Source organism: Boleophthalmus pectinirostris, unplaced genomic scaffold (assembly GCF_026225935.1).
Source record: "Boleophthalmus pectinirostris isolate CB_2022bp ecotype Guang Dong unplaced genomic scaffold, ASM2622593v1 HiC_scaffold_18, whole genome shotgun sequence".
Taxonomy (NCBI): domain Eukaryota; kingdom Metazoa; phylum Chordata; class Actinopteri; order Gobiiformes; family Gobiidae; genus Boleophthalmus; species Boleophthalmus pectinirostris.
Genome location: NW_026571133.1, coordinates 25,410,055 through 25,423,842, shown reverse-complemented (window position 1 = coordinate 25,423,842; position 13,788 = coordinate 25,410,055). Strand labels below are relative to the sequence as shown.

At 38.9% G+C, this 13,788-nt stretch overlaps 3 protein-coding genes and 1 long non-coding RNA gene across 4 annotated transcripts; all 4 read right to left on the bottom strand.

Annotated features, from left to right (window-relative positions):
- Nucleotides 1–545: 545 nt before the first annotated feature.
- dipk1b (divergent protein kinase domain 1B) lies at nt 546–2,816 on the bottom strand. The gene is made up of 5 exons (XM_020921943.2): nt 2,748–2,816; nt 2,327–2,461; nt 2,005–2,112; nt 1,740–1,916; nt 546–1,358 (listed from the first exon to the last, which is right to left on the bottom strand). Exons 1-5 carry the CDS (start codon nt 2,811–2,813, stop codon nt 546–548), a joined length of 1,299 nt encoding a protein of 432 aa, XP_020777602.2. The 5' UTR covers nt 2,814–2,816.
- A 1,211-nt stretch (nt 2,817–4,027) lies between these two features.
- On the bottom strand, nt 4,028–5,358 carry LOC129408926 (uncharacterized). Its single transcript, XR_008632178.1, has 3 exons — nt 5,176–5,358; nt 4,702–4,767; nt 4,028–4,436 (listed from the first exon to the last, which is right to left on the bottom strand). It is a non-coding gene; the product is annotated as an uncharacterized LOC129408926 (long non-coding RNA).
- A 175-nt stretch (nt 5,359–5,533) lies between these two features.
- On the bottom strand, nt 5,534–7,606 carry mrps2 (mitochondrial ribosomal protein S2). Its single transcript, XM_020921897.2, has 4 exons — nt 7,462–7,606; nt 7,290–7,382; nt 7,089–7,209; nt 5,534–6,357 (listed from the first exon to the last, which is right to left on the bottom strand). Exons 1-4 carry the CDS (start codon nt 7,484–7,486, stop codon nt 5,811–5,813), a joined length of 786 nt encoding a protein of 261 aa, XP_020777556.1. The 5' UTR covers nt 7,487–7,606; the 3' UTR covers nt 5,534–5,810.
- A 24-nt stretch (nt 7,607–7,630) lies between these two features.
- ppp1r26 (protein phosphatase 1, regulatory subunit 26) lies at nt 7,631–13,313 on the bottom strand. Its single transcript, XM_055153695.1, has 5 exons — nt 13,126–13,313; nt 8,973–12,157; nt 8,151–8,265; nt 7,973–8,055; nt 7,631–7,907 (listed from the first exon to the last, which is right to left on the bottom strand). Exons 2-5 carry the CDS (start codon nt 12,101–12,103, stop codon nt 7,877–7,879), a joined length of 3,360 nt encoding a protein of 1,119 aa, XP_055009670.1. The 5' UTR covers nt 12,104–12,157; nt 13,126–13,313; the 3' UTR covers nt 7,631–7,876.
- Nucleotides 13,314–13,788: the final 475 nt, after the last annotated feature.

Sequence of the window (13,788 nt, the reverse complement as noted above, 5' to 3'; positions counted from 1 at the left end):
TTATATTAGGTAGTCAGTCTATTTAGACTTATTCACATATCTTTCCTGAGTCACGTGTGAGTTAGTATATAATCTAGTAAAATTGAGCACGTTTTTGTGTTGTTGTTTTTTGTTCGTTTTTTATTTTTTTGTATTTTGGCTAAACAAATGACCAGTTATAGCCCTCTCTTTACTGTTGGTGGGTCAAAACAAGGAATAAATGGGTATTTTGTAAGACTGGGACAAATCAATTGTTTTGAATGAATCTACCGGGACATGGGACAGTGGGCCCAAAACTAGGACTGTCTCAGGTAAACAGGGATGTCTGGTCATAGACATAGGTTACTCTTTTGCCCTGAAAAGTAGCCTTTGAACTCAATGACCTGTGGTGTGAGTGTAAAATTATAGATAGGCAAGGTCCTGAGAATATTTTGTTGTTTTAATCTTGTTTCACAGCTTCCTGATATCCACAGTTATTCAAGAAAATAAATTGGCAACAGTCCTCTCTAAAACTGTACATTTAGCCTACATAATTATTACTATCAGTAATTTATGCTGGCAAGTTCTCATGAGTACTGTGTGTTTGAAATCTTCTTCCACAACAGTGTCTTTAAGTTATTAAGAACTAGTGAGTGGTGAACTTCCATTTGGCTTGCCAGTCCATTAAGTGTCACACAGGTCCGAAGCTGCTTTTCCAAATCTCCACGCACATCTGATGGTGCGCCAAATAACAGAAAGTCCTGCAGCAACACACACACCTTTGCCAGGTTGGGTTGTACCACTTCGGTGTTACACTGTTTCACCAGTCTGTCACAGGTGGCAGTACAATCTCGTCCATAAGTACAGTCTGCATTGGTTTCACAGTGCCGTCCTTTGAGATAGCCTCGCACCACTGCCTCAGAAGCCACACTGCGCAGATTGGCCATTTTGCAATCATACTTAACATTATAGCCAACGTGATGAGGACTGGCATCACATATTAAAAAGCTTCCATATGAACCATGAAAAACTTCTTCTACAAATTCTAATAAACCAATAGTAATTCGTGCTCTGCGTGGCCAAGTTGGAGCAAGCCAGTGATTCAAACCAGAGCTCAGAGCCTCAGGAACCACAGACTGCAGATAATGGGGCACCTCTAATCGATACAGTGAACTATGGCTCACTCGTTCAGTCACATATAGGTCACCACAGAATCCCAGCAGCTTGGGAGTGTGCTCCTTCTCCTGCAGCGCCACCATCAGGAGGAATTCATTGATTTGAAGAAGAGCCCAAATGGATTTTGCCTCTGCAAGCGACACTTTACCATCCTGGTTAATATCTGCCAGCGTAATAACCCGATCCACTAAGGTGTTTAAAGATGGCTGCTCTCCAAGGTTTGTCTATAAGAGAATAACAGAATTAACCATGTAATTATTTAAAGGTGTACTGCGTAAATTTCCTGTGGTTGGAACAACACCTGCTTGTCTCCTTGAAGATGAATATTATGTTGCTTAGAATGTTCCCCAGTATTACATTACACATATTTGTATAGCATTTATTAAATTATTGGTGTTTATTATTATTATTATTATTATTATTGCTCAAAAATACCTTGAAAAACATGTTTAATGTGAGCTGCTCATCTCTCCACAGATCTGACCTGTATTTTAGCATAGTGGTGTCACAAGAGACAAGCAGGTGGCGAACCCTTCACCAGAAAAGTCATATAGTGCCCCTTTAAAGTAACTCATGAATATAGTTTTCAAATGTTCTTTAATTACCTTGAGAAAAGTGTGCAGCATGTCTTTAAATTCATCCATTGACGTCCCTCGTGTTGGTTTGTCAAATAAACTCAGCTCATGCCTCAGTCCAGACTCTGGGATCCCATCTGCACTGACTGGATCATCAAGACCACACTTAATAATAACAGGTCTCTCCTTCCACAGTCCACTGTAGATCTTAAACCAATACAAAATATTTCAGATTGCATGAGTTTGCTTTTAGCATAAAGTCTGTTTGACCGTTCCATTTTTATTTATTTTTTACCTGATGTGTTGAGGTTGTGGACATACAACGCTGCATGGTCAAAGATTTTTGGTCACACAAAGCCTTGCAAGATGAGCCAGATATGATGCCTCTTTTATAATGGTCACACTGCAAATAAACCAGTCAGTTACACAGTACACTGATTATCACAAAGAGACTGCTGGCCATTCATATTTCTTATGGTTAATCCAATCTACAAGCTTCCCTTCCTGTTTAAATCACATTGATTACAAGAAATGAGTCATGCTTTGGAATGAACACACAAAAGATGTTTTGGGATATAGTCAACTGGGTTGGAAGACCTATATTAGATTATACTCACTATAACCATTTGGCAGACATGGCCACGACAGAGTTCAGAGTAAGAGGCATACTGCATGTAAAGGACCCAGCTGGTGATGAGAACGCCCAGCCATGCCAGCAGCAGGTACTTCACCTTGATCACAGGAAAGCGAGTCTGTGGAGGATGAAATAAGAAGAGAGGTATGAATGCAGATTTTTTTGTAGGCCTACATCACGGACGCAACGAAGTATTAGGAATAAGTAAATTAAAATATTGCCTTTATCTTGTCAACATGATTAAAGAATACACTGGTTAGTGCAATTGCAAAACTTAAAAACAAAACAAAAAATTATTTCCTGAAGAAAGGCGCTGCACCGACACAATTGACAACATCGTGCATCATGGATATAGCAGATAATATATGGCCTAATAAAAGCGTTAGTCGTGTTGTACATGATACCTGAACTCCTTTGGACAAGGGACAGAAGAGCACCAAATGGACCAGTCTCCGAAAAGCCCTCGGCATAATGAGCGACTGTGCGGCGTGAACATACAGCAGGGATACCTTTACGCTACATCCTTGCAGCGACCTGCGCCATACGCAGCAAACAGCCAAAAGCGCGCCTATAAACCGCGGTGTTTAGCATGTTTCCTTTTTTGTGACTTAAAACATGACTACAAAACGTAATTCAGTAGAAATAATTTTCCAGAGGGGATAAAGCTTGCGTCCTTGAAAAAGCGCAGTTTCATTTCTCTTTTCGTGAGTTGAGCTATGCTATTGTTAACACAGCAAAATTGTTAAAATGAACAACACGCCAATGCACTATAATTAGGTCCATGTATTTATGATGCAGTAAATAGAAATAAAACACATATATATATGTATGTATCGCGTGTCTCCCGTTGAGCGCGCAGCCTCTTGTTTCCAGCTACTCCTCCTCATCATCATCACCGCTGCGCTTTATTAAAGGGGAAGTGCGACTGCTCTATCAGCTGTTTGTCATTTGCCGATAGAAATTCCATATGTATGCCTGGAAGGTTTAATAAATTGCTAACTAGAAAAGCACTCAGAGAGCGCAGACCATCGCCAAGGACTATCCCCATTTTTTATATAAATTTCGATAAAATCAGTCTTCTGGATCAGATCCGGATCAGCCTTTGGAATATGAAAGAGGATCCCATTGTCAATCCCTGAGTCAAATTTCATGGGGTTTGGTCAATAATTAACCGAGATATTGAGAAACAAAACTTTTGGCCCCATTTACCACAATGTTAACTAAAATTTCAAAGTGATTCAGAATCCAGGATTTCTTCCGGATCACCCCCAAAATGAAATCAGTTCTTCCTTTTCACATTTCCAACAAATCCTGAAAATTTCATCAAAATCGGTCCATAACTTTTTGAGTTATGTTGCTAACAGACAAACAAACAAACAAACAAACAGACAAACGCCGGCAAAAACATAACCTGCTTGGCGGAGGTAATAATATATTCATTTGTTAATTTATTTTGAAGAGAAATAAATAAAAAATAACTAAATAACATTTGGACATATTTTGTTTAGATTTATTAATTAAGTATTTTGCTTCTGCTTACTCCTTTTGAGCAGCGCTGTCATTTTCATAGTATTTGATTAAAAAATGTTTTCTCAATGGTTACATTGTATAACCAATTGCTCAAATAAAAATTAATCAAATGAAAATCAATATATAGATTAATGATAAATTAAAAAAACAAGACTTTCCAAAAGAAACAAGACTTTATTTTACACAGATGCCATCAGTGTTTTCCGCATTGTTACAACATGCTTTTTACAAAATAGATGGGGCATTTCAGAGTAATATAAAGATACATAATAAATTATTCCCTAAACAGTACATAAAACATCAGAACAAAAAGTTCAAAAACAATGATGAGTGGAAATCCCTTGTAATAAAGAAAAGGAAAACTAAATAGAGGCATGAAAGTAGATATGCTTTACATTTTGGTCACAATGACAAAGACAAGGAGAAGACATGGCCACTCTGATAGGGAATATCAAAGGGTAGCACTATAAATCTCAGTCCTACGTGCACATCCTACCAACACATGCCTATTGTATACCTTTGCTTCCACACTGCATGTTGTTCTTCACAGCCAGCAGCAACTTCTAAAAAAATAGTTAAGACACAGATGCATGTTTTTTTTTGGGTTTTTTTTGCATGTTTTGCTTTTAATTAAAAATTAATCTGTATCTGGCCCGGTTCCATACCCAAAGTACACCAAACACGAGGATTGGGCCATCGTGAGCCAGTTACTTTCTGCCCACAAAGTGCACAACTATTGACACAAATGTCAAAGCTGCGTCTCTAGGGGCAATATGACAAATATAGTGTATGACGAGTATGTTTAAGATTTCTTAGTAGCTTGCTTACAGCTTAAAATGGGGAAACGGCTCTGCTGGCCTCTCCATGGTTGAACATCAACTCCAAGTTGTAAATCTGTTAAGAGAAAGGCATTCATTACACTTAATTGCAAACAACAAACAATTTCCCTACATCACTGAATCTTGATTATGAAACACATTTCTACATTAATTCCAGTCAAAATGGTAAAAACTAACATTTCTCTCAAATGTGCCAAAGTGTGAGTAATGATCATGACCTACCCACCTGACACTTTAGGCGCAATAGCGCCATCTACAGTCTTAAGCGTGACACTGTAAATCGTCTGGAATGGGGAGTTCTCTCCCTAGTGTAACCGAATACCAAATAGAGTGGGTGTAAATTTGGCCTCTAGTAGGCTTCTCTCTGTGCTAAAAGACCAGTAATAACGTTGCAAATGCCTGTACTTTCACTCATGGTATGGGTCTACTTTTATTGAAAAGTATAGGCTGTGTAAAAGCAAACCTGTTGCAGCGAATCCGCAAGAAATTTAGTAGCAATCTAGAAGCCTTATACGGTCTATGGTATCAAGCAGTGTAGTTGTAGTTAGGCCTACAGGCAATCTCCTTAATAACCATTGTGGGTTAGTTTTGGTTGATCTAACCAACACTACGACGAGAAAAGCTTAAATAGATCCCTGTGTAGGCTACTCACCGTTCTACTTTTTTAAAGAGAAATCGCGAGCAGGATACTGATGACATGAACTGACAGCTGCATGAGGCACAGCAGCCCAACAAACTACGGAAAGTCAAAAAGCCCAAATGACCTCATACAACACTTGAGCGCCTACTAGTGTGACCTATTTTAACATCAGGAAAAGCAATTTGAAATAAAGGCAATGCTTTATTTATTTTATGTGTGCATTTTAGAAACTCATCACCAATGCATGATTGAGGACTCTTCACGTCACATTTCTTATTGACTTTTGAATAATTTACAGCTTTAAATGAGAATAAACGCAGAGTTAATTCAACTTGGACATGAAAGTTACCAGTAAAAAAAAACATGACAGAACAAAGAGGCCCATTACAGTATGATTACAATGTGGACAAAATGTTTCAGAATGACCTGTAGTTGTCTTTATAACCCAGAAATAAATGTCATGAATTTTGGATGGAGGGTGTTATCAAGCCATGAAGAAGATCCATTTGCCGTCTTTTGTCTTTTGCACGGTTGACTGTCATCTTGAATAAGCGGCAGTACATTTCCACGGCCACTGGGGTATCATCATTACCAGGGATGGGGTATGTGACCAGGGATGGATTGCAGTTCGAATCCACAACACCAATCGTTGGAATATTCATTTTAGCTGCATCTCTGATTCCCACATGTGTCTGAAACACATTGTTAAGAGTGGAGAGGAAAATCATGAGATCTGGTAGGCGGACTCCAGGCCCATACTGGACAGGGGCGTTGGTAAGTAGCCCTCCTTGCCAGTATCTTGTATGGGCGTACTCTCCACACTCCTTGGCAGTGTTCTCTACTAGGTGGACAAATTGGCGTCTCCGACTGACAAAGAGTATAATACCACCCCTGTATGCAATGTGTGCAGTAAAGTTAAGGGCCTGTTGAAGATGCTCCATAGTCTTGTCCAGATCTATAATATCTTGATCTAAACGGCTTCCATAGAGATATGGCTCCATAAGTCTGCAAAAAAACAAAACAAAATAAATATCATAAATGTAATATATATATATATATATATATATATATATATATATATATATAATCTTTCATTTTGCTATGAAGTTTTTCATTTACTTTCTAGTTGGATATGGGCAGCAGATGTGACATAAACAATTACCTCTATGTAGCCAGTTATCTATCAGTCATACTGTAAACAAGGGCCTAAATTGCACAATAGTCGTTTATAGGGGAAAAAAAAAAAAAAAAAAGACACCACTTTTATTTTGGATAAATGAAATTATGGATATTTTCAGATAAATGCCTTAATTAGCCATGTAATATGTCCAAACCAAATACAGCTTATACCAGTAACAGCTGTAATGCTGATTTATTCTTGATGACAAAAACAATGGCCATGATGGCCAAGCTGTTTGTTATAATATGGTGTTTTGGTTCTCAAGATAATATCTATTCAGAAAGCAGAATAGGCCCTACATGAGTTTCATTAATGAAATACAGTTGGTCTAAATTCTCTCTGATCTGACTCTTCACTACCTGAACCGCAGCAGCACCTTGCAGCCGACTGAGTGCTAGTGCAGCCTCAGCAATATATGCTGTCCATACACTGAGAGGTTCGGTTGTAATTGTAATAGCTAAGAGCTCAGGCTACATGGTTTTCCTATAACTGATGTAACTGGTGTTTTGGGTTTTTTTCCCCCCTCTTTTCATGTACAAACCAAGTTAGACAATACCTGTGTCGGCATCCTTTCTTGTGGCCGAGATGTACTCTTGCATCGAACAAGTCTTTTAGTGAGAAGAGTTCTGATACACGGAAGAAATCTGGCTTATCAAGGGGTAGGTTTATGACCTTATCTGTAAACAAAGATATACAAAACTGTTAAATGACAACTGTCAATGTGACTGTGCTTACAAACTAATGCGATTTAACTAACCCGTTACGTCGTCATGTGTAGGTGGTAGTGTTTTTATAACCGCTGGTGTTGAATAACGCTGGTTCCCACATAACAAACCTGACCTGCAAAGGCCTAATATACAGTACATACATTAGTCAGTCCATGGCAGTATTTCTAAAGTTTTGGTTAAGATATGAAACACATATTTTACCTCTCATTAGTGCCCGAGCTGCCATGCTGTTTGATAGTGCGGAAGGTCAGCAACTGTACGCATGCGCAGTAGGAGCCTTGTATTACCCGTGCCGTCAAACAGCAGTTCTGTCGTGACTGTAGTAGAACGGCTCTTGGAGAAACTAGTGTTTTCAGTATGGATCATGCAATCATGGTTTTCAGCTTTATTCATGTTTTGTCTCAAAAAGAAATTTCGTTAACAATATGAGGTACTGATTAAAGAAAGCCACCTCGTCACCCACAATAACGGATTTTAATTGAAAGTTAAAACTTATTACTGGAAAATACGCATGCAGTGGGAATCAAAAACATACAATGAATGAACTGGCTAAACAAACTGAACTTCACCAACAATGTTTGAACAGAATACAAGCCATTTTGGTCCATAAACCTCTTTATATTTGCAGACTTGTTGCTTCCTTTCTCCTGAAAAAAAATCCACTCATTTAAATCACATATACATATTAATGTGTCATTTGGTATTGGCCTACCTCAGTACAGGAACAAACTGAAGCTTTCTCTTAACATGCTGAATTGACTGTTGTAAATTCCCACTTCTCCAAGAAATTATTCCCTAGTGATAGTAGTTTGCACATCATAACCTTTTTTCTGTTATGTTAAGTGCATTTTCACAAATAAAACTAAAGCCTAGACACTACATGAATGTACCTTCCTGCATTTGTTATCCATACACCTCCTGCTGAATCTCTCACTTCGCTCTTCAGTTGTAAGAGCTATGCAGGGTTTGAATGTGAAGCCAGGGTCAATGGCACTTGATAAAGACCTGAGCAAGCAGAGCAAGCAACATCATCAGTCCACTTCCATATAAAATATTAAGACAGACATTCATAACCAAACAGATCTTTATTATACACTCTTTATTACGCAGATGCAAGATATTTTTTTTTATATGAAAAAGTAAAATAAGGAACAAACACAAAAACACTTACAAAATATTTACAAAATGCACAGCATGTTCAGTAAGAGTTTTATAAACAAAAATAAATATCTTTTACATATGAATTTCAAAAAACAGTTTACATGACAATTTCAGATTAACTGCAAACTGAAACTGAGCTGAATTAAATCTGTGGGTATTAAAACAGTTGAGGTAATAAATTGTAATAGTGGCATATTTTTAGACAGGATAATTCAAATTATTCAGAGAACTGAGGGCACTCTGAAGGTAAAGTCACTGAAGATGTTTTATTTTGAATGCAAGCAGGTTAGGCTTCATGTTATTTGGAGAGTGGCCTTTAATTCTTTACAAAAATATTTCTAACCTGTTGCTGTTATTGCTCAATAATGAAAAATAGGAGTAATTTTGAGATTGGCTTAAATTGTTCACATATGAAAAGTTTAAAATGTTCACTGAAAATTTACGATGATGTTTCAATAGACATTCCTAACTGTTAGTAACACCTATGAACAGGTAACAAAACTGTTTAATAAATGGGTAAAAACATCAACCACATACATGGCTATACTTACAATGTGGAAAGGCCCTGTTTCTTCTCTTGATTGCTCTCGTTTCCTGACTCATAATCTGCCTCATCTATAAAGTTTTCCTCTTTAATATTCGGACATACTTCTTTTTCCTCCATCTTTCCACTCTTTCTTTCTCTAGTATTAGCAGTTAGCACATCTTGACATTCCTTGCCCTCACTTCTGTCCCTGCTTCGGACTTGAACATGGTTTGTTCTATTTGTTTCAAGTTCTACATATACACTTTTGTCTTTAGATATATGCACCATGCTCTTAGTCTCTTCCTCAATAGGGAATTGTGAACTGCGACCAGAAGCAAGTGCTTGTGTAAAGGGCCCTGGATGCTGTCTAGCAGATGATAAAAAGCTCAAAGCATGGCGGTGAAACCCCATCTCATTACTGCGAGAAAAAGATGCAGTGATCGTCTTTGCAGAGGACCAAACTGGATTTTGTACTTTGAAATTCTGAACAGTTTGATATGGCCTTGTTGTCAAAGATGTATCACTCATTTTGGATGAAGTAACCTGGAATGGAGTTCGTATTTTTGCATCAGTAATAGGTAATCCCAGGCTTTGACGCCATTTTATGGATGCAGATTGAGAAGCAGTGAGATTAGGATTTAAAACTGATTGTCCTTCTTTTGACAGACTTGCACCTTGGATGTTTCCACTACCAATTTTTTGAGTTCTTGTTGCATTTGCAGCAGCTCCGGCACCATCGGCAGGCTCTAACAAACTCTGGCTGCAGGTTGGGCTGGAGGAGAGGGCCTGTGCACCTGCAGGAGAGTGTTTTAGGGCTAAATGCTTGGGAGACAAAAGTAGCACTTTTTCTTTAGGCAGTATGTTTTCAGTAACAGGTCTATATTCAGTCAACTGTCCTGGTAGAAGAATGTTTTTACTTGGAATTTCAGCCCGCTGATTTTCCTGTTTAACATCCTCTGTTTTATTTTCAGCACAAACTGGAGAAATACCATTTGTTGATACAGTCTGGTTTTTATGGTGTTCTGATGTTGCAACCTTGGCCTTTTCTGCGAGAAACTTCCTAATCTCTAACTCGATGCTGTCGTCACTGTCCACAGAACTGTCTTCATCTTTCATAGGTTTAGACAGTGGTGAGAAGGTCAAATCAGTTCCTTTATAAGATTCACTTTCTGATTTCATGTTAGATTCTTGACTAGTGTTGCATGTCTTTTCTGAAATATTGTCCTTGGGCAATGTAGAATAACTCAGTTCATAATTTGTCTTTTCTGACTGTCTGAGAATACTTTGTTTGAGTGGATCAGGTTTTGACTTTTTAGACAGAGAAACAGATCCTTGCATTTCCTTTTTAATGCATTTCTCTGGTTTACGCTTTAAGTCTCTTGTCTTTTTCTTTAATTTCTTTTTGGTTTTGAGAAGATCTTTTATTGCCAGGTCAAGGTCCTCATCACTGTCAAGTGAGCTGCTTTTGTCTCCACTTTGCTCTTTCCTTTGTTGTTTTGATATTGGACTTGCTGGGGGTGTAGATTCATCATTGCTGTCTGCTAAAGATATTGTGCCTTTGACATTACTCAAAGCTGACATAGTGCAAAAGTTAAGTTTTTCAGTTTTTTGTTTCCTTTTTTTTGTTAAAGACAGCCTTCCAGGTTTCTTTGAACTTTTTGTTTTTACAGCCTCTTCATTTTCATCACTAGGTGTAGGAGCCACAGCAGAGCCCACTGTCTGTTTCTGCATTTGTGCTTTTTGCTCAAGAAATCTCCTTATTTCTTGCTCAATGCCATCTTCACTGTCAATAGAACTGTCATCACTTTCATCCTCTAGTTTAATGTGAGGAGGTGAAGTCTGTGCACAAGCATCAAGTGAAGAAGTGTTGCTGAAACCAGGAGCCTGTTGAAAGGCTCCAGGCATGACAGTTTTAGAAATGTCTAGTATTGCCTCAGCACACATAAGTTCTGCTGTTGTATTAGTCTTTGGATGAGTGGATTGACCCTTCAAAGCTTCAATTTTAAAGGAGTGCGGTACATTTCCTTTAATGCTGTCTAAAAGTGTATTGCTTGACATGCCAGATAACACTTCCTTCTTCATTTTATTCCTTTTCTTTTTCAGCTTGTGTTTCTTTGTGATTCCTGTGTTAGGTCCATGGTGTTCCTTTGTTGTGAATTTGTTGACAGTTTTTTTAGCTTTGTTGAACAAGGGTTTAAGGATGCTTTTCTTCTTGAGTTGCTCGAGCTGATAGCGGCGAATAGCTTCTTCAATGCCATCATCACTAGTTGAATCAGAGTCCTCACTTAATGTATGTGTGTTTTGAGTCTCTGTTTTGTTTAGCAGATTCTTCTCCATTTGAAACTTCTGAATAGCCTCTTCAATCCCATCATCACTGCTGGAGTCAGAATCCTCTTTTGGATTTGCGCTCAACTTGATAAGATCACTTAAATATTTAGATGGGTGGTTAGTCTGATCTATTGGTACATCTGACCTGCTTGGAGGTTTGCTGGATTCTTGCTTTGTGAATGAGCCTTCAATAACTGAAGCCTTGTGTTTGATGTATTTTTTAATCGGATATGTGGTAGGTGTAATCAGCTTTTCTGTTATTATATTTTTTGGTAAATCTTTGCTTGAAGTAAAAAATGAACAGCTTTCAGAATTAAGACGGGATATGCCAGGAATAGGAGAAGGACTTCTCGGAATCTTTGAAGGCTGGAAATCCTCTGAACATGTTTCACTCTTTTGTTTAGGACCATCCTTTTCTTTTAGATATTCAAGTATAGCCTCTTCAATTCCTCTGTCCACAGAATCATCACTGTCTGAATCATGGCTATTGTTACAGATTGTAGGACTCTTGAGCTGGTTAACAATGGGGCCTTGGGCTTTGGAGTTGGCTCCAACAAAAGACCCCATTGCTACCTTACAGACTTGAGGATGTCCATCTTGTCCTGATAGCACTTTCCCTTCTTTTTCATCTCCCATCTCAACTGAGGACTGAGTGCTCCGTAGGCTCTCAATGATCATTTGGACTTTGTCTGAGATAGGTGTGCCTCTGGTGGACAAGTCACTGTCCGAGTCATTGAGGCAAAGTGGAAGGCTATAGCCTCCTGGTGTGCCACATGTTCTCCACTCTGTGCGCGTCACTGCAACAGGAGGTGCGTTCATTAGGTACATTCTAGTGAAGGTGGATCAGAGTTGTGACCTCCATTCACAATCACATGGTTGAATCTGGGGAAGAAACACACAAGTAATAATCAGTCACCAAGAAATGCTGAATTACTGTCTCTGTTCTGCCATATTGTATTGAACACTAATACATCCAAAGTCCCTAAAATTTACTTAAAATTCTATGTATATACATTAACAATAAGAGGTTTCAGTATGCGCAACTAAAAAAAGCAACTTGGTAATTGAAATAATGCTACGCCGAAGAAGATAAAGCTACATAACGCTGTTGGCAGGCTTGCTAAACGCATCAGTCGCATTCACCAAAGCTCGGTTTAACACGAGTATTAGCTCACAGATGTAAAGAGATGAGACTGAGATGAGCAGCCTAACTTAACATTAAATGTAAAGTAAACGTAAGGGGGAAAAACGACGGCCATGTCTTCAAGAAACCAAAAGCTAAAATGCCAAAGTTAGCAGCGAAGAAACAACTTTGACATAAATTATGGATCTAAGTCTTAAGGTAAAGAAAGTTTTGTTACATGTATAGCTTTATCAATGTCTAGGGCTACCAATCGCGTTCATGATTTGCGTGTTTTGCTTCCATTGTGCTAAAGCAGCACATGGCTACGTGGTGCACCCTGGCGGTCTCCCTCGTTCGTCATGCGGCATGGACTGCACTGAAGCCCGGCATGCATCACTAGGAGACTCCGCAGAAGCAACCAACTACCGGCCACCATGGAAGTCAAAAAACATCGGTATAAGCCCACTAACCAATAGAAGCGCCCCTTAAATGTCCCTTAAAACTTGAAATAAAAGAATTGTGTTGATTTAATGGCAAGAGGGCTTATATGAAGTAAACATCGGGGGCATAAGCGAGTATCGGTGACTTGAAAGACAGAGGCGGGCCTGCAGGCTGCTGCAGCCCGGCATTTTCTCTGCCACTGTGAGCCTTTGTATTGAACCCGATTTGTAGCCTTAGCCCAAGCTTTTAGTCACATCTAGAAATAAGATTTCACAGTTTCTCCTACCTGCTTACAACACAAAACGACAGATGCGATGATTTACGCTCATATTTATGGTGGTCCGTGTGTTTGGCGCGGCCGTCGTGATGTTTGGGTTTTCTTGTCTGCTCACACCGCGCCTCTAGCTCTCTCCGTAGACGCACCAACAGCAGACTGCAGGCGGACAGACGCTTCCTTAAACCCGGCTCCAGCTGGGCATGGACGAGGCTACACCGCTCCCACCTACAGGCGTTTAGAGTGGTTAGGCTGCATACAGCCCCGGCTGTAGTCAGGTGCATTTTATCATATGTACAGCACAACTTTTAATGCAATAGCCTACTAAAGTATTGTTGTTGTTTTTTTCTTCAGTGAAATTACTACATTGTGCGTCACTTAGACTATTCTGGATGTTGGTGTGGGCTATATATTATCACAATTATAAATGAAGCCAATGCAATCATTTCTGGTAACTCAATATTATTGTTGTTAATGTTGTTGTTATTTAATGCTCATACAAGCAGCACGATAGTCTTTAAGCCTAAGGGACTATACCAAGTTTGCATTGCCTTGACATTCTTCTTCATTTAACTGATCTCAACAAATGTCACTGCAATTCTGTATAAACCCTCAGCAGTGCCTAGAGAACTGCATGTTTTACTGCAAATGGTGTAATTTAATAAACAGATGAAG